The sequence below is a fragment of the Brugia malayi genome (genome assembly GCF_000002995.4).
Source record: "Brugia malayi strain FR3 genome assembly, contig: Bm_v4_ChrX_scaffold_001, whole genome shotgun sequence".
In the NCBI taxonomy this organism is placed as follows: domain Eukaryota; kingdom Metazoa; phylum Nematoda; class Chromadorea; order Rhabditida; family Onchocercidae; genus Brugia; species Brugia malayi.
In genome coordinates, this window is record NW_025062479.1 from 1,027,429 (window position 1) to 1,052,243 (window position 24,815).

Here is a 24,815-nt window from a genome sequence, read left to right on the forward strand (position 1 = left end):
AAGACTAAACTAAATGCATTTCTTGAACAGATACCTGAAATTTAAGCAGCATTATGGTGAACTCTTAATAGCATTGAATACTGATCTACTGATCTTTACAAAAAAAGATCACTTGATTCTTGTAACACTTTTACAAATTTTCTTAAAGAAATTTTCAACTTTTCTAATTTAATATTGATCGATATCAGAACTACGAAGTTTTTTCTCTTTTTTTTTTCATTAATTTATTAAATGGTAGAAATTGATGAAATTTTATTTTCATATAGTGAATATCAGGAAAAAAATAATTGTATGTATTATGATAAGAAGTGGAAGGAAAAAGAAAGGTAGACAGGGGGAGAGAGAGAGAGAGAGAGAGAGGAAAGGAAAAGCAAAACGATGCATATTTTAGTAATTTTTATTTTCCAATACAAATTTAATAATAATTAATGCAATTGTGGTGTGTTTTATTTGTTGTGTATGCTTCTTCGATACAATCATCCCTTTTTTGTTGCTACGAAATCGTCGGACGATATGTGCCATTAATGATCGCAAGTTGGACAAGTTGGCGACGCTTGTGCTCGTCATCGTTGCTACTGAGCAGCGCTTTGACACTGTGTATACCGAATGATAATTTTTGAACACAGCGACCATGCGACACATCAGTAGCGATGATGAGCACATGCAAGGGTTCCGAGAGATGCTCCCAACCAATACGATTACGAAGACGGGCTTCACGACGGGCATCCTGAAAAATTCACAAGACGGGCTTCACGACAGGCATCCTGAATAATTCAGAAAACGGTCTTCACGACAGACATCTTGAAAAATTCACAAGACGGGCTTCACTACGGGTATCCTGAAAAGTTAAGTGCAAGTTCCCTGATGGTCATCCTGAAAGATTCACATGACAGGCTTCACAACATCCTGAGAAATTCAGTGCAACTTTCCGGTGTTATGTGCTATTGATACTATCTAGTAAATATTATAGGATGGATAGACTGCATCATTTATTGATCTGTTTACTGTTGTAATGTTATAACCTGATGGAACAGAAGAGACGAGAGACAGTAAGAAGGGAGTAAGGTCAGGAAGTTTTTACTTTAACGGAACCCCTTCCACGGATAAGGATGCGACAATCGGTCTGGGCCTCAAGTTGTTTCACCGAAATTCCTCGTGGTCCAAGAATGCGTCCGATCAATTTGCAATTTGGACGTTGTGGAATAATAACCTTCTCCTGGATCGTAACAAGAGATCCTTCTATCTAAAATATATTCTAGCCGAAACGCTTGAAACTACTAAGGAAAAAAAAAAACTAAAAGCATTAAGATAACATGATAATTACTAAAACTGTATGACTGATACGCGTTTAAGAGTTATATAAATAGTGACACACATATATGACAATAGTGAATTTCGATTATTTTTACACAAAAAGATGCTATTAATTCTAATTTTAAAATTTAATTGTTTATATGCGTCGTCATATTGAATTACTATATCATTGGCTATTTACATCGTGAAGATGATGCATATGATCGTTACGCATTGCATGCATATAGATAGCGGTCCAGACGCGATCAATTTCATTGATAAGCAACGAGTAGGCATTTTGAAGCTTGTCGGGATGATTTGACTGAAGAACATCCAATTTATACATTTCTTGCACCAATTCGTTAAAATATCTAGAAATTTTCAAAAATCATTATTACAAATTTGAAAATGGAGTTAAGGTGATAGCGAGAAAAGTTAAAATAAGATACTGAATGATAAGAATGGGAAAATTTCTTGATACCTTATGCTACCGAAGTAAGTGTTATGCATAATATTATCTAGGCGCATATTAGAGATCGGAGAAGGTGGAAGAGGGATACCATCCGGTACATCCCATCTTCCACATTGACCCGCATCACCACTTTCCTTAGTACCTTTCATTCCCGAGTCCTGTTAGAGAGTGCAGCACTCGATAAAAGTATTTCAATGTGACAATGTTGAAATTATCTGTTTCTTCGGCTTTTTATAGTTTTTGCATTCAGTATGTGATTTTTGTTTGCATAAGCATTATATATTATCATAAATTAAATTTAAATTTGAATATAAATATGTTAGATGATAACAGTATCATTAAATACATTACTATTCATTGTTTTAACTTATTTTTGATTTTTTCTGAATTTTAATATTTTTATTGAGCTAATAATTCAACTCCACTTAATGTATTTGTTAGTAAGTTAAATTGTTAATATATTTTTGTCGATTTGTGGAATTTTTCTTAGCAAGATTAACTTATTAGTTAGCTAATTAGCTTGTTAGTGAAAGGTAAAAAAGAACATTTCCAACCTAAAACTTTTCAATTTCTTGCTTTCTAGAAATTATTGCAGAAATTAGTGCTTCCTTTTAATCTTAATTTTGTTTCTTATAAAGTCTTAGTTGAGCATAACGTACTGATAATTTGTTTGTTATAGTAAAAGAAGTTAATTTATTTCATCCTTAAAAGTAACTAAATGTTTATCACAACGGTCTATCTAAATTGTATTAAGCTAATTCAGTATTTTCCATTTCTACAATAAAATTTTGCTAACGACGGCTTACTTATCTCATCTAATCTTTATGAAATCATCTTTTTTTTTTTTTTTAAGTTACCATAAATTTGTACAATTTAAATGTAAAATTTCATTGGAAAATAAGTGTTCGCTGTCATAAATTTTTTGCAGATCATCGCTTTTTCATCTATCAAAGAAAACTATGCAAATTTAGCTTTTTCTAGTTTAATAATATCAGATTATTTCTATCTCTAAGATTTGTGGTTATTTTTAGGCAAGCAAAATGCCTGTTACAATTTCGAGTCCAAATTATCCAAATTCATTCAATGTTGGTGACCATTGCATTTGGCTAATTATAGCACCACCTGGTGGAATAGTAAATTTTCAATTTATTGAACAATTTCAATTACAATGTGAAGATACGTGTGATAAGTCTTATGTAGAAATTAAAATTGGCGCTGATTTTCGACTTACTGGATATCGGTTAGTAGCAAAAAATAACCAATCATGCATTATTTCAATTAATTATTAATTTTTCAAGCACACAAATTTGAAATTAAAAAAAAAAATTGTTTCAAATTTTGTTTTGTTGCATTCATGAGTTTAAATTGTTGCACTTCAAATTGCTTTTTCATTGTGAGAAAATATGTAATCCCTCCTTTAATATTTTCTGAACCATAGATTTTAAATTTTGTATAAAAGATTTTCTTCTGAATGCAAGAATTTTCCATTTTATCATTATTTGAGCATGCAATGAATTATAATCATTTTTACTACCTACAAAAAAGGAAATAAATGTTATAGTTTATACTATTTTTTCAGATTTTGTTGTACGAAAGCGCCACATCATGTCTTTCAATCTATCACAAACGAAATGATAGTTATATTTCGTGGTTTTGGTGATGCTGGAAATGGCTTTAGAGCTAAAGTTTGGTCGAATGTAGACTATCAAATAGTTGTAAGATAAAAGTTTCATTTATTTCATTTAAAATTCAACATATTAATTTATTAATGTTCAGAGAAATTTTTTTTAGAATAAAACTGTATCAAATAAAATATCTGAAATTCCGGAAGAACTATTGAAATTAACAATTCCAACAGTTGTAACTACAACAATTGCGATAGCAACAACAATAACAACAACAACAACTGCCACTACTACTTCCACATATGCAAGAAAATTACGGATCACGAGCATTGCTATCACTAGTATTCCGGCTAATATTATTACTACTACTATTGCCGGTACGGTATCAATTCCCTCAACTATCACTACTATGCCTATAGTAACTGACAAGAACGGAAATCAACATCGTAAGTTATTTATCGTTTATGCTTGGTAATTTGAATTTCTTTTATAGATCAGACTTATTATGAATGTTATGAGTGTTCACAAACAGGACAGCAAATGCAAAAGTCATTGATAAAAGATGAAAAAAAAAATCATCGAGATAGAGGATGACTGACAAGTTTGAATTGAAGAGAATGATCAGTGTGTTTTCACGTCAAAAGGGAGAAGAGAAAGCCGTTTGCAAAGTTATTTATATCCAAAAGTAATCAATGGAGGAAAGCAGGAATATTCCGTGAGATTGCTATTCACCATCCGATTGAAATTCTGGAAAAGCAAATGAAAAAAATTCTACACTCAGTTTTTTCCTTTTGAAGTACAAATAAATGCACTGTGTCATAAGACATTTACAACGATTTTGGCAAACGCCCGATATTCTCATTCAGCATGGCAAAATAGACGTATAAGCGCAAATGTCCAAATTATCATACGATTTAGTATGTCGAATCGTGAAATTACTCTAATAAATGTGAAAAACAATGGCCGTCAAATGCATCACCTAAATTTTGAAAAAAAATCAAGAACATTCGTAAATGCAAGAGCAATAAATTTACATTACAATTTATATGATCCGAATATTGTTTTCATTCATTTTGATGATGAAATTTTTATCGTTTGAATATGAGATAAATAAATATCCAATATGGTTTTCGATTTTGTTTAGCAATTTTTGTAATCAAATAAAAGTCTAGCTATCCATCGGGAAATAATTTTAAATATTGTATGAGAGAATCATGTAAAAAGCGAAATGATCCGGATATTGTTTTCATTCATTAGAATTAATTTATTAAAAATTAATAATCAGAAAAAGAAATTGCTCACTAGATAGATGTACCAATCAGATTATGATAAAATAGATGAAAAAGTTTTAATTCGAGATAATTTCAAATTTCGACTTTATCAATTTCTAATAATTTGCCCATCATTTTATTTCATTTAAATTTCTCAAAAATTACTTACGGTAAAATGTCTTGTGATCATACTTTTTTTTTAATATTTAGAAAAAAAATTTTTTTTTTCTGTTTTGAAATCATTCTAAATTGTTTGCAGTATGCGAATGTGGTGAATGGTCAGAATGGAGTGGACCATGCACTCAAGAATGTGGCGGTTGTGGAAAACGTCTTCGAACACGTCAATGTTCGTCAGACGTAGAATGCAGAACGGAAGAAAAACGCGCATGCGCTTTTAACGTTTGTCCATATGGAACTAATTTCCTTATTAATAATGGAGAATTTCATATACTTTGGAAGGTAAATTATGACTTAAATAGATATGGTATTGATCATTGCAGCAAAAAAAAAAAAAGAAAAAAAATTCATTTATCTGATCTTTTTGATAAATGTAAAATCTTTTACTTCTTTGTTAAGTAATGAAATGAAATTTGAAACAGTGTATAAACATACTGTAAATGTACAAATGGAAAATTTGAGCAGTATTATGGATATTAACAATTTGTCAATTCCAAAATATTAAATGCGTAGAAATTTATTAATATGTTACCGTACACAAAACAAAGGAAATGAATCGTAAGTGATAAACAAAAAAAAAAACACTTTAAGGGTTGTTGTGTTGGTCTGTTCCGATCGGGAGATACGTGTTCTGCGCTTGATGATGGCGAAAATCCATTTTTGAAGTTTTTAGAAACATTATTAAGCGTGCAAGATATTCGACGAAGCAGAAATTTACCTGACATGACGAATTGATAATCGGGTCGAAATTTATTCATAATTCTATTTGTTGATTGTTTAATAAAAAAAAAAAAAACAGAATCTTTCTGATAACTGTGAATAAAACTTGGTTTTCTTTCTTTCTTTCTTTTTTGTTTTACCGCTATAAAATTTAATAGTTTGCTACCTATTTAATTACATTTCAGCAAATAAGCTTTAAAATTTTTGTGATAATTTGAATAAAAGATATGAAGATTGAAAGAAGATGAAAAAAGTTGAAAGGAAACGACTGAGCTTTTGTCAGACAAAATACGCTCCTTCGAAGAGATGATAAGTGATAAAAGTTGGATTGCACTAATGATATAAATGAAATTTATTGCATTTTAAACTTACGTAAATAATTTTCATCCTTTGCTCGCTATATAAATTATTAAGTTATTACAATATTTTATTTTGGAATGATCAAATCTTTTTATGCATTGCCGATATAGTGGAATCAATTTCTTGCACTAACTTTTACAATGATAATTCCTAAAATACTTACTTATTAATTTTGCTAATTAATCCACTAACTTTGTTAATACTTTAATTTGATGCTAAAGAATTTTCAACTGATTTAGATCATTCAAAATCTTTGGAATATGCTATATGTTATATAATTCCATTATCTGATATCACCTAATCATTATCATTTATACAATGTGATCAAATCAAATTTTATAAAATACTCAATTAAATTGATAATATTGTAATCTTTTTTTCTCTCCGAAAATAGATAAATTAACAGTATAATCACTGATGAGAAATTATGAAATATATGGAAAAAAAAAAAAAAAAAACAGTTAGAGAATAAAAATGTTTCAATCATTTCTTTCTGTCCTTTTTTTTTTTTCCTTTCTTTTCACATTAACTTATGTCATTTCCCAGGATATCCTCTTCCTTTCTTCTCTTCTCCCTTTTTTTTTTTTTTTTATTTTTTACTTTTTTTTTTGACAACTTCATTTTTCCCATGGATTCATTCAATTAGTATCGTTTCATAGTGAATGATGAATTGGTGCAATATTTTTCCCACCATGCAGCAAACGACTTTATTTTCTATTTTTTCTGAGTGTTGACATAGTTGTTAATGGACTTACTTATTTGGTCATTTGTTATTGCCGGAATAGGAAAATGCTTAAAAAGGTATTGATTTGATCAAACAATAAAAGATGAAGAGAAGAAAAAAAAAAGAGAGAGAGAGAGAGAAACTTCACAATTTACTGTTTATAACTTAAAATTTAATTAATCAATTAATTGACATTTCGTTTTTAGAACTAATTACAGTATTGTTTTATAGTTTCTAACATTTGCAGTAGGTCAAATATTTTACAAATTTTAGATCAGTTTACAATTTATCGATTGATCACGAAATTTATTAATGTAATGAAAAATTAAATACAATATTTAAGATTTGAAACTTGAAAGATAAGTTTGAATCTTTTTTTTAATAGATTTTATTTAAATACTTAGTAAATTTCATTGTTAATTGAATTAATAACGAAAAAATGTGGAAAATAAAATTGGAATATTGTTGTTTATTATATCAAGGGGAATTTTTATAATATTTGGATTGGACAAATCTTAAATTCAGTTAAATTCATAGATCAAATTATAAAACTTCTTTAAATCATCGTTAATCATAGACATCGTTTGTGAAACTTTTACACGTTGTATTCATATATTTTCCAACTAACGCTGGAAAAGAAAAAACATTTTTTTTTTTTTTTTATTCGAATTGTGTAAAAATAATGCATTATTGATTAAAAAAAAATGCTTTGTTTTCATAAGTTTGTGTAAAATTTTATCAATAACTTTCAATAACTTTATCACCATTATTATTATTATTATTACCGTATCGCTATTATCATTACTCTTTTTACATTATTGTCATTTTATTTTACTTTTGCTCATCAATACTATCATTGTCATTATTATCATCCTTTTCTTTATATCATAAAAGTTAGTTTATTGTCAGTACTTACACAAATTAATATAATTTAACATTGTTTGAGCTATTACAATAAAAAAATGTTATCACTTGCAACTTATGTATTTCTTTGAAAAAGCTAAATTAAAGGATCAAACGAAGAAAGATATTTTATCATTTTACTGATAATTATTAGTTCGATAGAAATTATGAGCAGCCATAAACCACCAGAAATGCCAATTTAATTTATCAGAGATTTGGAGATTACTGTTTCTGATCCAATTGTAAATGTAACAATTTGTAAAATAATTTTCATAACGTAATTTTCTTATTTCGAAACTTTAAAAAGCTATACTTTTTCTGTTAATATTAAATGGCTGCGAGAAATATTTAAGCAAACATTTTGATCATAGCGGATAGTAACAACAAAAACAACAATATTAGACATAATTTATTAATAAGTTATCATTCTTATCATAGAATTGACTAATAGCAAAGCAGTACTGCTTTTATCATTACTTCTCTAAAATGTTAATTATTGTTGTTATCACTATCAACAGTTTTACTAGTTAACAATAACACTGTAATACCACAGTTGGAGGAAATTATTGCATTAATTGTCATCATTTGTACTCATCAATAATATTCCTTTTTGTCATTATCAGTAATCAAATTCGCTGATACTATCATTTGCATTCATTATAATTGCTTATCATTAACGACTTATGCTAATCTCATAATCTGACAATTGACGTAAAATTGACTCTTTATCCAGCAACAAATCGCGACAATCCAAAAAACTTTCATCGATGCCATATCGGTGCTACTGCTTTTCTCATCAATGAGAAGAAATTGTTCATTCTGCCAAAAGGCGTGGTCTACTTTTATAGCGATCGGAAAGACGGAACGATCATCGTATCATCATTTTTCGACACCCTTTCAGCCATCATCATCATCAACAGACATTAGACATAAATAAGCAGTACGGATGGATAGAGGAAAGACTTGAAGAAAGCTTAGTACCGGTACTGTTGCTGTGATATGTGTGTCATCAAGCATTCGCTTTTTTTTTTTGCTTTCATTTATAATTATTTTCATTTAGCTAATCCAAATGTTTGATGCATGCGGATAACTAAACACACAATTTATCTTATTATGGCATTGTTAGCTATCATATTGGTATATTTATTAGTTGATAAGGTAAGAGATTGAATTGTTAAAATAATTTGAGTGGATGAGAAATTTGTTTTTTTTTTTTTTTTTTTTAGCAATATAACGTTTGCATTATTTGCTGTGTATTGGTAGTTTGAAAAATTTTAATAGTTTCCTTAAGTATTTTTTTCTTTTTAAATTTTATTGATTAATAATAATAGGCGATGAAAACTTTTAAAATGTTTAATATTTTAAGTTTTTTTATTCTTATAATTATTTGATTTAATATTTTATTTCATGGATTTTTAGGGATTTGGCCATCACGGTAGCCAAATAGAGTATGTGCCAACAACCAGTGATTTGGATGGTTTAGTGATTGCTGTAAAAACAACATTAAAATTTCATGAGAGTCGCATACGTGACATAATTGATACATGGTTTCAATTAGCACCTAACAATGCTCGTTTTTTTCTTTTTTTATTTACAATTAAATTAAATGTGATTCAATTAATTATTATTGATATTATAAGTTGTTTATGAATTTATCATCCGAGCAATGAGTTTTTTTTTTTTTTAAATCTCACTTTAAATTTCATTATATTATGATGCAAATCATTATGGAATATTAGTGGAACATTTATCAGCAAAGAAGTAATAATCCTAACACTCAAAATAAAATACTTTAGTTAAACATACAATAGATAGGTAATAATTTAATTATTGACAGTCAATTTCTTTCTCAAATATTCCATTTACAAATTTAATCTTTCATAGGTAAATAGGAATGAATAATATTAACAGGTCAGTTCCTTGCTTTTTTTTATCAAATTTTTTATAATTTAGTCAAATTTAAAAATTTGTATGAATGATGCAAGTGAGTACTTAGGTTAACCTTCATATTTTTCTACTTTAATATAAAAAAAGCTTGGGAGTAAAAACCGGCAAAATTTTGAAATTAAACAAAATTATAAATAAGTTTATTCTTTCATTATTAGAGAAAATTTCTTCTTAATTATGGATTTTTTTTTTTTTTTGAATTAATAATTTGCAATTATTTATTTCTTTTGAGATAATTGGTGAGTCGTTTATATATATGCATCTTTTAACTGCAATTTTTTCAAGATAGAATTACCGTTTGTGATATCATATATATATATATACTTTCAGTCTTTCCGAAAAAAACCAAAAATATGTTCATTTTTTAAATGGTAAAGCCAAAAAAGAAAAGTGAAAAGCTAAAAATAATCCAAAAAAAAAAAAGTGGAAGATGTCAAAAGTCATAGGAAACAAAAGATTTATAGAATGAATCAGAATTGTCAATAACTGTCAGAGATCATTATTCAAATCTTGACTGTTTACTTCTTGTCTTAGCTTATCCTGTACACAATGCACCATTTATCATTCTTAAATTTGCAAAGTCCTCAAAATTGTAACAAAAGTTTATTGCATTATTTTTTTGCCACTACTTTCCATTTTGAAATTTCAATATTTTGGCTTAATTTCATTTTCTTGTGAGTACGGTTTTAAACTGAACTCGAGAATTTTCAAGGATTTTTATACTAAAAGAAACTGTAATAAAATTATTGAAAATGCTATTCTTTCTAATCGTAATTCTGAGTTCACAAAGTATTCATCGTTAAAATTATAATAACGATAATTATAATGGAAAAAATTTTTAGCTTTTTTTCCATTAGTATATTAAAATATAAAAGTAAAATTTAGCATCTCTCATTGCCAATTTCAGCATAAAATATTTAAATTATTGCTAGTTTCAGTAATTATTATCATCGACTTTAACTTTACCACTAGAACTGGTAATATCAGAATTTAGCAATAAATTCCCAAATCATTCTGCATTTTCCCTCGATGACTCGACTGAGTGTCACACGAAAAAAAAAAAGGAAAAAAAGACGGTTTATTGATGAACCCCGGATTTATGTCTATTTTAACTGATCACCGTTCCGTATCATAAGATGAAATAAAATAGCATAAAAAGATATCGATACAACTTAGATCTGGTTAACAAGTTATATACTTAATTTATTCAACACTTATCTCTGATTAATCATTTTAGTGGTAATTGATGAATTTTTTAATCCGTATGATACGAAACAATGATCAGTTCAAAACGATAAGTAAATTAGATAAAATAGATATATAAATCGTGAACTTTTTAATTGACTCCGTGAAATTTCATCATGTCATCGAGGAGACTGCTAAATTCTGATATTGTTAGTTTGTAATAATTGTTAGAACTAGTAATTATCCAAGTATTTCACATAATTTTAAATAGCTTTTAAACTTTCTAAAAAAAAAAAAACTTTACAAATTACTGATTAATATGGTGAATTTCAGATATATTTCGTAACTGATACACCAGATGCAAAATTAAACGAGATAACTGGTGGAAAATTAATTGTTAGTGATTGTAGCAACGGGCATACCAGGTATTGTTATTCATTTTTATCGTTGTTAGTTTAGGTAAATATTTTTTAAATTTGTAGATTAGTATTTACATAATCAATTTTGGACTAATTTTTTCACTTCAAAAATAACATTGATGAACTGTGTTATCATTTATCAGTTTGCACTTATTTTTGATAAAGCAATTTAAAATTAATTAACTTTTGTCTTCTATGTATTATAAAATTTCTGCGATTCCTTTTTTTTTTTTCTTCGATTATACGCAATTGCTTAATACAGTTTAAATTGCGGTTTAATTTCTTTTTTTTTTTTTTTTTTTTGGAAATTTTAAATTAGTAGAGACTTGTTTTCCTTTTCTTCCTTTCTGTTTCAAAAAAAAAAGAAAACATGTGTTTTGGATGGTTATCAAATTATAACATATTAGCTTTAATAATGGAAATTATAAATTGAAATATGTACCACTTTAATATATCCATAACCATATGGTTATCGCTTTACATTTCCTTTTTTTTTTACAAAAAGTGGAAAATAAAAAAGAGAAAATAGTAAGAAGGAAAGGAAAAAGAAAATGATTTAATAAAAAAAAAGAAAAAACTACGAATTAATTGATATCAAAAAAAGAAAAAAGAAATTAATTTGTTATTTAGGGAAGGTCTTTGTTGCAAAATGAATGCCGAATTGGAGCTATTCCTGACGCAGAAAACAAGGTCTTCATCTTTTTTTTTTTTCTTTTTTTTTTTTTTTTTTTTTAAAAAAAAATATTGTGTTTATGATGCATTTTGATGTGCTAATCATTCAATATCTTTTCCTACCTTTTCTAATCACCGTTTCCTCTATCAATTTATTTTTTTCAAAATGATTTATTCAAGGTCATATTATCTACTTTTTTTCTTTTTAGCACTCCTTTTTCTTTCTTTTCCTCTCTTTACTTTCTTCTTTCTTTACATATTTTTAATTGTTTCTCTTTTTATCCATCAAATAACATTGTTTTTCATTAGAAATTAGATAATATTTTTAACATTTCTTTCCAAAAATATTAGTAATTTATAGTATTATTAGCAAAAATTTGTTGCATTTTTCTTAAATTTCTAAAAATTTTAACAGATTCAGCTGCTAGATAGACTAAATTCGTTCAAATTGAAATTTCGAAGATTAAATGGTTAATGTATTTAATTATTAACTTCCCACTTAATTGTTCTTATGTGTTTCACAACCTTTCATTAAGTAATATGTCTTTTATCATTTTCTAGTGTATGATCAGGAAAAAAAAAAGACGTTTCCGTTATTCAGGAACGCATTATACACGCATGAAAAAGTGAAATAAATCTTAGTAGCATATATGTGCCTTATTTAAATAACTTAAATTGGATAAGTTTTGCTGGAGTTCCATTCACACTAGACTATATAAAAAAACAAAATTTAATATAGCAAAATAAGAATTAAATTTGGTTATGTATTTTAAATTATGATTGATTTTGATCTATTAATTTACAGATATGTGTAAAATAATATGATTCAAAAATAATTAGCATATGTATACATGACTAATAATTAAAAATAAATGAAATTAAACAAAAAAAGAAGAGAAGAGAGAGAGAAGACAATTCACAACAATCATTTGGGTTGATTATTTATTAAATTGAAAGTTCTCAATTCAAAAATATCATCAATATGTTTTATGTTTACAATTATAGCAAGAGGTTTTTTAGTTTTACCTTCCTTTATTGCAACTTTTTTTTCTTCGTTTTTTTTTATTTGCAGAAGGGTCAAAGGTTAATGGTACAGAGGTAATTTTTGCTCCAGTTATGTAAGAAGCGGCTTACATTATATATTAGCGATGATGACCTGTCACATCCCGTAGCGACACATGCCAATAACATAATGCAAATGGTCTGCAACCTATATGTACCTCAAATCTCTTTACTCCCTTGGATGGTATCCAAGGGAGGTTTTCAAACACTGAAAATGCTCTACATCTATATAGCCTTCGTAAATTATCACCTTAATTTACCGAATCCTGATATACCGAATAACATATGCAATCCTGATCAGTCTGATAAATCCGGCGAATCTCACAAGTTACAAATCGTCCTTAACAGATCGTATGAGATTCATGAATTGAGTTAAAGTTTCAAATGCTATATTAAAATCTACAGAATTGAGGAAATACTTCCAATATCCAATTTAATTGATATTAGAAAAAAAAAAGAATTAAATTCAAAATGGAGAATCTTGTCAAGAAAAAACGTTTCGTGATGACGAAGTCATCTGTAATTATAGGATGATAATTAGTATTCTTTCTAGCGATAACTACCTATTTGGCCCTCCTAGCTGTCCGTGTGATCGATGCAGTGATAGTAATTTATTTCCATGTGATTCCTTTTCTTTTACCTCAGACTTACCCTTTTTTCTCACATCCTTCATTTTCCCTTCTTTTATCCTTTCTCTCAACCTTTCAGGTCCCTTTCTCTTTTTTGATGTTCAAACTAATGCCGCACTTCTTCAACCTCTGCCAAATACGACCTACCGCATTTTTCCTGTCTTAAATTTCTTTCACACATATTTTCTTTCCTTTTGTTTTGCGAGAAAAAATTTTTGGAATGATAGGAGATAACAGTTAGACTAAGGCAAAATAGAGAGATTACTGATGCGATAACATATAATCAGGAAGAAAAAAAGAATGATTCTATTAGTTTAAATAAAGGAAAAAAAAGTAGGAAATTCCTTTTAGATATTTTTATTTCAATTATAAAAGAAAAAAAAAAAAAGAAATTCTTTTTTTCTTTCGAGTGAAATTTTTTTTTTTTTTTTTTGAAAATTTCATAAAGTTATCACTGTGATGTACTTATCTGATCTTAGCTAGCTGATACATGCAATCATTGATTAGTTAAATTAACAAATGAATAAAAGGAAGAAACAATAAAAATAAACGAAATGCGAATGATAGAAGGAAAGAATTATGAAAATAGTAAATATCCTTTTGGTTTATCACTTTTCGAGGTTTATGATGCAATTTTCAACGACAAATATCTGGAATCCATATTATTTACTCTACAATCAAAATTATTACTTTGCATCAATGGTTGGTGGAAAAGTTGTTTATCACAATTGGATGAAGACAAAAAGGTGTAGGATTGCGCACCCCGTGATCATCATTGTAAAAAATATCATAAATTGTAACCTTTAACCTTCTGCAATTATCGTTATACTACTGCTACTGTTCCAATAATTATGCCGATTTTACGATTGCCTTTATCTGCACATAAAACAACAAAGATAAAATGCTATCACAGGATGAATTTTATGAACAGATCTTTACTATTCATCATCACTTCATCAATTCTTTCCCATTTAGGAATCATTGAATTTTTTTGACATTTTTGAAAGGCTTATTTCATTTTATCATATGCATAATGTTTTAGATTTTTACCTTCAGATAGTGCAAATGGCAAAGTAATAATAATAATAAAGCATATAAATATTAGCTAAGTAAATATCAGTTTTTTATATCACTAAAAATTCTTTTGAAAATCGTTGAAATTATCAAATTGTCACTGTCTTTAATTTCTCGCTTCTTTTTTCTAGAAATTTTGGAAATTTTGACTCTTTTTTCTTTTTAATTTCACTCAATTATTTCTAATCATCCTCATATTGTAATGTGATTATTTTCAGATGGGCTTGTCATTTTGACGATGACAATTACGTAAATATTGCGGAATTAGTACGCGTTTTGAAGAAACTTGATCCAAAACGGGATTGGTATCTGGGAAGGCCATCAACAGTAGGACCAGTTGGTATCGATTCCATTCCTGAAAAAGTATGCATTTTTTTTTTTTTTTAATTCAATCAATTACACAATTTTAGTTGTTTTTTTTTTTTTTTTTTTTTTTTCAAATTTATTATTACCATTATTTTCTCTAATGCTCATTTTATATTCAGTAAGATAATTAGAAAACAGATTAGTTACTAATTCTATCTACAAAAGATAAGCCATTTGTTTCTCTCTTCTTTTTGCTATTTATTTCTTTATAAAGTTTTAAAAATTTTCGTGCATACCTTGGGTAATTTGATCTTATCTTAAGATTAACTGCATAAATAGCACTGCTAGTTTTTACAAGAAATCCAAAGTTCATTTTGAAAGAAAAATTTCTTGCTAAGCGAGATATAGGAGAAACGAAATAGCTAATGCTAATTTCAAAGTTCTGACTTTAATATGTAAATTAATTTTCCGTGACACATTCTTTTTCTGGCTTTTATATTTTTCGTCTTTTCTGATCCTTTTTTCAAATTTGTTATCTAACTACTCATCTTTGTGTTTTTCGAAAGTTTTCAACTATGAAAAATTGAAATGATTGATGAAATTCAAGTAAAATAGATTATTACAGCCAACGTTTTGGTTTGCAACAGGTGGTGCCGGTTTTTGCCTCTCGAAATCATTACTTGCAAAAATGAGTTCATATGTTCGTAACGGTGGTTTTGAAGAGCTTGGTGAACTTCTCCGATTACCTGATGATGTTAGCTTGGGTTACCTTATTGGTTAGCTTTTGTAACATTTAGCAATTTGGCTGTTTTATTATTCATCTGTAATTTAAAATTCAAACTTATGAATAAGAGTAAGAGTATATCCTTATCATTAATATATTCATTTTTCACTAGGAGAATTAAATAAATTCAGTCTGTCAAAACTAAAACATTTATTACTTAATCTTTTAGCTAACTCACGTCTCGTACATTGGAACCTTTGTAACATACCTGAAATATCTGTAAGATACTTTCTAATACTGCGAATTTCTAAAACAAAAAAAAAAGAAACTTTCTAATACTCGGTTACTTTCTGGCACTGCAAGTTTGCCAGATGTCATTTTGTTCTTTAATTGGCAATTTAATACTCCACTAAGTTAATACTTCCATCGAATATATAACAAAGTTTTCGACAAAAATTTTTTTACAACAAACTGTTTAATAATGAATTATTGAATGCAGTTCATTCATCATTTTTATATGATCACATGAAGTATAAAAATAATTTGATTGAGAATAATCACACAAAATGTTCGCAAAATTATTTCAATCGCAACATTCAAAACTATTCCGGAATACTTATTCTTCCTTTTTCTGTTTTTCTCCCCCCCCCCCCCTCTTTCCTCCTTCCACTTTCATCTCTTACCTCTCTTCTTTTTTTAAACTTCATCTTTAGATGGTTAATTCACTAAAGTGGTGAATATTTCAAAAAATTTATGTCATTTTTCCAGTTCATAAGTCAAAATTATTGAAGTGGAACACATAGCACGTTTTGAGGAAGAATTTAATTTCCGTCTTCTCATAATATTTTTCCTACCAAAAATGAAAAGAAGAAAGAGATCGACTAACTACGCTTATACCACTTCATAGTATGCTCTCATTCATAAAAATTTTTATCAATTATATATTGTCCTTTTTTTCTTGTTAAATATCTTTATTTATGGACGGAAAAAATTTGAAAGTCAAGTAAGACTATTTAGATGCGCGTAAAGATACAAGATTTTTGTGCAATTATTCATGCAAACCATTTGCAGAATGTTTATCTTTATTATAACATATTATTCTTTCCACAATTAGAATCCATTTAGTCAGTGTAAAAAAAAAAAATCTTGAAAAACTTTTTTAAATATTAAACAATGAAGTGGAAGTTCATTACGAAGGTTTTAATTTGAAATTCCATCATTTGAAATGTTATTTTTTAAACTATGCATTTCTTTTATAACACATCCACCTTTTTTTTTTTCAGGTTTTATTAAATAATTCTTCAAGAACGATTATTTCAGAGCACCTTTTGAAAGTAAAACTGACTGTACTGGATAAATTTCATTCACATCTAGAAGATTTGAACGAAATCAATAGGGATGATATTCATAAACAGGTAAAATTCAATGATAAGTAATTTTTACATGACAGCTTATTCATGCAAACCATTTGCATGAATAATGGTTTGCATGAATGCTGCTAACGCAACCTGGAAAGTTATCATTCGAAATAATGATTTGCATCAACTAATTCTTCCTCTAATTTTTCTAGAGTACTGGAAACAAATTAATTATGAAGGGGCGTCATTTCGAATGATAACGTTCCAGATTGCGTTGTAGCAGCATGAGAAACTCTTTCAGATTAGCTTCAGTGCCGGTGGACGACCGAGAATAGTGAAGAATGTTGTCCGCGTACCGGAAGAATACATTGTGGAAGATGATCCACGAAGATTCCGCTCACTTCATTGTTTCCTATACCGCAAACATTGTCAGCGGTGATATTTGCTGTGATGAAGCAATACTTCAAGCAGAATTTCGATCATTTCCGATGGTAGAAGTGACAATAGCAAAAGTAGCAATCATACGACAGCAACATATTTGATCAGAAATAAACGATGCAGTCTTCATCACTTTGACAATATCATTTATATAATTTTATTAAGCAAGGAAGAACACAGCATTATGAATTTGAAAATATCATTGTTCATTTCATAAATACTTCTCTGTTCTTTAAATGCGGAAAATTGTGAAAGTACTATGGTAAGAGAAATTGTAACATCCCGTCTAATGACAATTTCAATATCTTACTCTGTATATAAAATCTTTATGATAGCATTTGGCTCATTTTAAAATCAATTCAAATACTCTTCTGTAATTTACTTTATATTTAATTAAATTTTGCGCATTTCAGGACAATGATATCGCACTGATAAAAGAAATTAAACCTGATTCTTTATGATCCTTCTTCTTGCTCATCTTCGTCTTTCCCAGTTTGTTCAGTTATCTCACAGGGTGTTAGATTCCCCTCCTCCAAAATAAGATTAGTAAGCGACAATCGCAATTTCAATTCTTCGGTTTTTCTGTAATATTTGGAATAATTAGTGAACGCCAACTACAGCTTTTTGATGTAAGAAAAAAAGTTCAAATGGACCTTAGCAAATAGCAATAAATGATAAGGCTACTTTAGTTTTTGAACCTACGTGTCCTTGTTCGGTATCGGCGACATGTGCTTATCATATTTGTCATCTAATTCAAGCAACTTCTGGAGGGTATTTTTCAGTTTCGATTTAAGTATTCCCTTTTGCTTAAGTAGATTTCTGCGTTCCTTTTTGTGAATGATTCGTTCACGTCGCATTTTCCGTCTTTGTTCATTGAGCTTTTTCTCATGTGCGTAACACATTTTTTCCAGTCTGATTCGTTCATTTCTCGCATTGTTCAGTTCGATCATTGCATCTATATACTGAAATATCAAAGAGAAAATTATGGACAGGTTTTTTTCTTCTTTACAAAATGCTTCAATATTAAATGCACTTGAGAAAAAGTAACGTTTTTTTTTAAAAAAGTAGTATCAACAGCTTTCAAGACAACTTTAATAAGCCTGCTTTTCCGTCTTCCTCTTCCTTCAAAACAGCAAATAATCAGGAATGGGTAGCAAATCAGTATGAATTACTTTTTTGGTCATATTTTTTCCGTTTCCGTCCAGCATTAATGGGTATTTTTTTCTAACCAACAGCAGTTGTATCTTCAAGTTAAATAATTCTGCCTTAAGTTTTTCGTTCTCCTCCAAAACTCCGATAGTTTCGTTGCAAACAAGGCGATGCGGAAGCGATAGTGTGCCTAAATTTTTCAGCAAATGAAGCAGTACTTAAGAACAATTATGGTAAAATGAGAAAAGTTATCACACTTCAGTTGAAGGTAAAGAAAACATAATTGTAAATTAACCTTCACTGAGAGTTACTGTGAGTCTTCTTGGTTCATAAATGTCGGAAACGGATTTCCATTTCTTCATTGGTTGAATTTGTGTAGCATTCTGATCGTCGCGATTGCTCCCCGTATTGTTTTCAGATGCCATTCTAAATAAATATCATTAAATTACTTCTTATAACTCTCACAATTTGATCCCATAAGCTGGCTACTTTTTCCGGTTACAAATGCCGCCAATAATTAATGCTTAGGAAGTGAATCAAATGGAATATTATCTCTATATTGTCTAGAAGTTTCAAAATGAATGAGATGTGTGTGTGTGTGTGGGCATATACGTGGGTAAGTGTATGTGTGTGTGCATGTGTTCAGTTTGGGCATGGCATGTACGTGGGTAAATGTATGTGTGTGTGTGTGTGTAGCATAAGCGTCCGACTATTTCTTGTAACATCTTGAAGCTCTATAACCCCTAAACACCCTGAGACCACGCGGTACGAAACGAAAAGCGCCTTGGAGAGAGAGTTCGAGCGCAGCAAAAATAACTGAGATGAAAAGAACAACTGTGAGAGCCTTTTTATACAGTACTCCATGAAGCTGCGGAAATAGTCAGGGAGAAACTTCTGGAACATATGCAAATTTTGACTTTTTCAAGACTTCTTTCTTACCTCAGCAAATTACTTTTCTTCTTTATATGTGCCATCTATTTAATTTCATATTAATGATCAATTAAAAAAGTCTCATTTGAGAACTCATGTGAAGAAATTAGCGAGCAAACGAATCATTCTGCCAATATTAATGCTAAAATACGTGCACACACTCCGACAGGTCATTTCATCCCGGTAAATACAAGAAAATCTTTTGGGCAGGAAAAGCCACAAAGGGGGGTGGGCAAGTATTCGGGTAACAATCAAATTAGGAAACAAAACAGATTACTCAATGAAAATTTGCATATGTTCCGTCTTCTTAGAATAGTATATAACAAGCTCCAGTAGTCATTCACTTCATTATTTTCTCGGTGAGTGAGGTGGGTGTCTTTTCAAATTGTCTTTCTTTTGTTTCATCTCACGTGGGTTTCGAGTTGTCAAGTAAATGGTTTGCGTGTAAATAAAAGTATTTATTGAGGAAGTGAAAAGGGGAGATGAAGTGGGATTTATTGAGAATAGAGAGTTCAAAATTTGCCCGCCATCTGGTTGTTCATTAGATCTGGGTAGAAATGGTTGAAGTCTAAGAGAGCTTTTCTGTGGTTTATATCGCTTTACATCAAATTTTCATCTTTTCATGTGATTGAGTAGTCCTTTATGTATCGCCGCCTAAATCCAACTTAGACTAAGTTCCACTCATTCTTTTCCGAACTTATCAAATTTGACAACACATTCCTTAGCAACTGCTTTGCTGGACAATTCTAGAGGATAACATCGTTGTTTGATTTATTTTCTGAAGAAGTATTAGTGGTATTTGTAACTTAAGAAAGTAACAAATTTCTTCTTGGAATTAATTTGGAAGAATTATGAAAGAAAGACGTGATGGCTTCTTCAGTTTAAGATGGCATTCGAAAACTTCGGTTTTAACTCAATACCGTCCTTGCTTGAAACTATTCAGCAACACATTGTTGAAATTGATGTGAAAAACGAAGAGCTTGAAGAAAAGATATCGGAGTTTGAGCAACGCGCCAGAATGGATGTACCGAATAACCAAGAAACACCGGAAAACGTAAGTCATTTTAAAAAAAAATTTAAGTGCTAGAAATCAGAATTTGCATGGAAAATTGAGATTTATTCCGAAAACTTAATTTTAGATGCAGCAAAATCAGTCGGATGGTAGTGATTCGGATGAAGAAATTGAAGAATTCCTGCATGAGTTGTACGCATTTAACGGCGAAGCGGAGGCGAACGGATTAGCACGAGCGGATGCAACGAACGCAGCGGATGCAACGAATGCAGGGGATGCACAAAATCATCAGTAGTTACCCTTTATTTGTTTCATGGGTTTCCCTTTTTTGTAAATCTAAACATTTCTTTTTAAGCATACCTGAAATTGTAAGTGCTACTAAAATATTGTTTATGATAAATAATGTTACAATTTCTCTATCCAGCAGTTTTTTCCTTCGGTGAAATTTTGTGAACTCATTTCTAAATTTGGTATTAATCTCTCAGTAATTTCTGTTGCGAAGTAGCCGGTTTGGTTTCTCTCTATTTTATTTCTCGAACATTTTATAGCTAATCTTAGGTATTATGGGCTGTTGCTAATCTCTTCCATTATATCCCCTTTACGAATTACTGGAAGGATCGCATATCACATTTCGAAGTTTCATTTAACTCATTGTGGTTCTCTCACTATTTTAACGTCGTAATGGGGTGTGGCACTTCTCACAGCAATTTAGCGCATAATTGAAAACGAACTACTTAATGTGGTTCAGTGTTAAAAACGGGCAGTATTCCTGAATTCGGTGTTAGTCTATCCGTATTTCTGTTGCGAACTAGCCGGTTTGCACTTACTTCATTTCCCAAACATCTTATGGACCATCTTAGGTATTATGGGCTGTGGTTAGCTTTTAAGAATTACTGGAAGGATCACACGGAACATTTCGGAATTTCACTTAACTCATTGTGATTGGAGAGTGATTTATGTCATTTCCACTTGTATTTCCAAAGTAGCATATTTTAATCGATCGATGAAGCAAAAAATTGAAATAGTTTTGAAAAATAATCTCCTAGAATAATTATACGCAGCTCTCAATGCGAGTTTTACGTACTTTTGCCTCCACCTGTCGCTACTGAATTTGTGAAACCGAGTATATCCTTTGGGTCGATCGCACACGAAACTGGCCACATCCTAAGTTGTGGTTTATCTCTAGCGGGCCTAGCAAGCGTAATTGTGGCAGCGAAATCCTCATGTTGTGGGCTTATTTATTGTATCTTCCTTGTAGACTTGTGACTTTGCAAGGCTAATGAGTTCCATTTGCCCGGGTCACATTTTTTCTCTCGGAATGAGTTGCCTTAAAGCAAATGAGTCCATTTTACCCATGGGCACACTTTATTGAAACCTGCTAGTCTTTCAGGCCACATTGGAGTCATATGCACCTCAAAAATAGAGAATGCATCATGACTTTCCGCACCATGAAAAATTCTTTCAAATTTCACTTACTAATGTATCTTTCCTTTTCCTTTCGGGTATAGTCTGTGTGCACTGAAGGAAGATTGTATGAGGAAGTAATGAATTTAGTCATTTCGCCCTGAGAGAACTGATTCAGCTGTTTACGGATCAGTTTTGCTCCAATAAATTATTGTAATAGGAAGTTTTTTACGACTCTTTGTAAAGAAGGTTAAAGTGAACGAAGGTAGTTGTAACATAAAATATGAATAAATGATTTCGTGAATCTTTTTAGCTTACTATTCTTTCTGTATAGCTTTCATTTCCTTTTACATATTGCATTTATTGTTGGTGAGAGGATCGTCACGTCAAATCCCTCGGACGTCATGGCAGTAACGTTGGTTGTGAACATTTTGTAAAGAGTTGGGTTATCTAAATTGACGAGAATTTTTGGATAATTAATGTTGCAAATTATAGTTTCTGAGTGCTTTTTTGATCACATTTCTACGAATTATTACTGATATGATTCCTCGTAATATGGAAGTAGTAATTGAATGATAAAATTGAAAAAGGATTTTATAATTAGAAATTAGTGGAAACATCGACATAAAAAATTCGTCTCGAAATTTTATGCATCGTTTTAGTAAGCCAATATAATGTGCAATATCTTTAAGAATTGATTCGAACTATCTTATCATTTCATACATTATATTTCTCATCAAAATTATATCAGCAAACTTGTGCATTTAAACAAATTCTGATTTCAAATAGAAGTGTCGGTAATTTGAAACATTTGGATCTTACATCTCTTTTAACGTGTTCGCACGACTTCCGGTATTTATAACATGTTTTGATGCTTGGCAGTGACTTTGCTAGAAGAAGCGCTAAAGGAAATTGTATAATGTAAATGGAAACTGGTGCCTCTATTGAAATAAATATGAAATTAAAGTCGTTCGAAAAATTTGTGACCATTTTGAAAGTATCGTTTTGCAAAAGTTTAACACAAATAATTTTATTATAATTAATTTGCCATTAAATCATTTGAAATTTTTGGTTGAACTGTTAATACTCCAACCAGATTACCATAAATTGAATGGAATGATTTGCTGTTCATTACTGATTTCATAACTGAACAAAGGTAGCGGAGACCTGCGTCATATACTAGTTGCATTTGCGGTAAAAGTTTAATGAACAATAAATAAGGATTCAACTATCATGAACGTACAGGAACTTATCATTAACCAATGCTTATACACCATTTGACCTTGGAAGTCCTTTAACAGTCTAGCCTATGCATACCTGTGTAAGATCTACTTGGCAAGATATAAGGTAGTTTGTAAGCCAGGAATGAATTAATAACAAACATGAAATAGTATGACATATGAAATTAACGAGAAAAGAACTGGATCATAATGACCACAATGACCGATATTAGCAGTTTCCATTTCAGGTTTTCCTGTCATCTGACTTTTCACGGACTCTATTAGCTTTTTTTCTTCGGCTGTAGCTTCTGATTGTTGAGCAGATTCATAATCAAGGTTCATCAACATGCTACTTGTTTCCGCAACTTTTATCGATGTTGATGCCACCTGTACGGTAACATCGTTTTGATATTCCAATTCATGGCTTCGGAAGAATTTAGAGGGTGGCTTACAGGTAGAACAATCACAATTGAGCATTGAACGACGAGAACAACTTCCCTCACGGAGTAACTTTTCTGCATTTTGTAAAGTTAGGGAGAAATCACTGTGCGATAAGCATCGTACCTGAAAAACATTTTTAAGAAATCCTAATTAAAAAAATGGCGTGTCGGAATCTTTAGGATCTATTTGTTTCCTCTTCTTCACCACTAATAAAATAGCATATTGAAAAAAACTGAAGTAATGTCTTCCGTCATAATTCATTAGTGACTAACTTCAATTGTTACTGAAATTTAATTACACAAATTGAAATTTAGAAATTTTTTCCGAATTTTTTTTTATTGTGTATCATCGAATTATCGAAATATTATGTGTTTGGATATAATCATCTAAAAAGGCTTAGGGAACATTAAATTAGTTTATAAAATGCGACCATGCATGATTCCATTTCCGAAAGTTTAATTTCAACGCAGCAAAAATTTGTCCCAATTGAGTTACGATGATACTAAAGCTGGAATGAAAGTTTTGGACTTTACAATGAATTTCTTGTTTTAAAGTATATATATCAAAGTCCAGAAATCAGAATAATTTTTGCATTCAAACATTCTTTTGAATTTCTTTCTTACGGACAAAACTTTTTTTTCCGAAGTCAATTAGAAACTTAATTTTCTTGAAAATCGTTATTTCCAATTCAATTACTTTGAAATTAGAACAACTGTTGCCAGTTTCTATTAGTAATTGTATTCCTACTCTCTAATAATTTAATTTCATTTTGATAGTGATAACGGCAAATTAATAAACATTATCGGAGAGCAAAAATATGCTTCATTTCAACTATTTGGTAAAATCGTTGAAAATATCAATCAATGCAATCCTTTGAAATTGCTGAAATACTTCGCGATGCAATAACAACAATAAAACGGACAGTAATAGTAGCTATGACAACAATAACAACAACTACTACAATAACGGCAGTATAACAACAACGACAACAACAATAACAGTAATAATAATACTGTTAATAATAATAATTAGGAGAATATATCTTTCTAATTAACTTAATTGATTTGTGTCGAAATTACTATTCGATTTTTTTTTTTGGTATTTCTGTAAAAAAGCTATCAGATAAGGTCAGGAATGAAGGAAAACAAATTCGTTCCGACGTAATTAACCGTCAGGCATGTGACATTTAAAAAAGAAAAAGATTCATAGCGATAAATTCCTGGTTGCTTCGACATATTCAAATTAAAATTTAAGTGAGTTATTCTGTTTGGGATTATTTTGTTTCTCTCTTTAAAAAATA

The 24,815-nt window shown here is 29.8% G+C and overlaps 6 protein-coding genes across 6 annotated transcripts; 3 read left to right on the plus strand and 3 right to left on the minus strand.

Annotated features, from left to right (window-relative positions):
- Positions 1 to 493: 493 nt before the first annotated feature.
- On the minus strand, positions 494 to 1,914 carry Bm4356 (KH domain containing protein; the record flags this gene model as incomplete). Its single annotated transcript, XM_001897298.1, has 4 exons — positions 494 to 727; positions 1,082 to 1,243; positions 1,496 to 1,664; positions 1,775 to 1,914. The coding sequence occupies 4 exons, from the start codon at positions 1,912 to 1,914 to the stop codon at positions 494 to 496; spliced, it is 705 nt and encodes a 234-aa protein (XP_001897333.1).
- A 279-nt stretch (positions 1,915 to 2,193) lies between these two features.
- Positions 2,194 to 5,573, plus strand: Bm18213 (Uncharacterized protein; the record flags this gene model as incomplete). Its single annotated transcript, XM_001897299.2, has 6 exons — positions 2,194 to 2,205; positions 2,797 to 3,005; positions 3,345 to 3,480; positions 3,557 to 3,836; positions 4,921 to 5,120; positions 5,430 to 5,573. The coding sequence occupies 6 exons, from the start codon at positions 2,194 to 2,196 to the stop codon at positions 5,571 to 5,573; spliced, it is 981 nt and encodes a 326-aa protein (XP_001897334.2).
- A 3,085-nt stretch (positions 5,574 to 8,658) lies between these two features.
- Positions 8,659 to 17,360, plus strand: Bm8617 (O-fucosylpeptide 3-beta-N-acetylglucosaminyltransferase, putative; the record flags this gene model as incomplete). The annotated part of the gene is made up of 8 exons (XM_043073187.1): positions 8,659 to 8,703; positions 8,965 to 9,114; positions 11,011 to 11,102; positions 11,727 to 11,786; positions 14,752 to 14,896; positions 15,465 to 15,615; positions 16,884 to 16,978; positions 17,223 to 17,360. The coding sequence occupies 8 exons, from the start codon at positions 8,659 to 8,661 to the stop codon at positions 17,358 to 17,360; spliced, it is 876 nt and encodes a 291-aa protein (XP_042929121.1).
- A 454-nt stretch (positions 17,361 to 17,814) lies between these two features.
- Bm8624 (Uncharacterized protein) lies at positions 17,815 to 18,933 on the minus strand (the record flags this gene model as incomplete). Its single annotated transcript, XM_043073188.1, has 4 exons — positions 17,815 to 17,941; positions 18,062 to 18,321; positions 18,532 to 18,698; positions 18,804 to 18,933. 4 exons carry the CDS (start codon positions 18,931 to 18,933, stop codon positions 17,815 to 17,817), a joined length of 684 nt encoding a protein of 227 aa, XP_042929122.1.
- A 1,391-nt stretch (positions 18,934 to 20,324) lies between these two features.
- Positions 20,325 to 20,745, plus strand: Bm8625 (Uncharacterized protein; the record flags this gene model as incomplete). Its single annotated transcript, XM_043073189.1, has 2 exons — positions 20,325 to 20,492; positions 20,578 to 20,745. The coding sequence occupies 2 exons, from the start codon at positions 20,325 to 20,327 to the stop codon at positions 20,743 to 20,745; spliced, it is 336 nt and encodes a 111-aa protein (XP_042929123.1).
- Positions 20,746 to 21,526: 781 nt separating this feature from the next.
- On the minus strand, positions 21,527 to 23,551 carry Bm8626 (Uncharacterized protein; the record flags this gene model as incomplete). The annotated part of the gene is made up of 2 exons (XM_043073190.1): positions 21,527 to 21,683; positions 23,265 to 23,551. 2 exons carry the CDS (start codon positions 23,549 to 23,551, stop codon positions 21,527 to 21,529), a joined length of 444 nt encoding a protein of 147 aa, XP_042929124.1.
- Between the last annotated feature and the right edge of the window lie 1,264 nt (positions 23,552 to 24,815).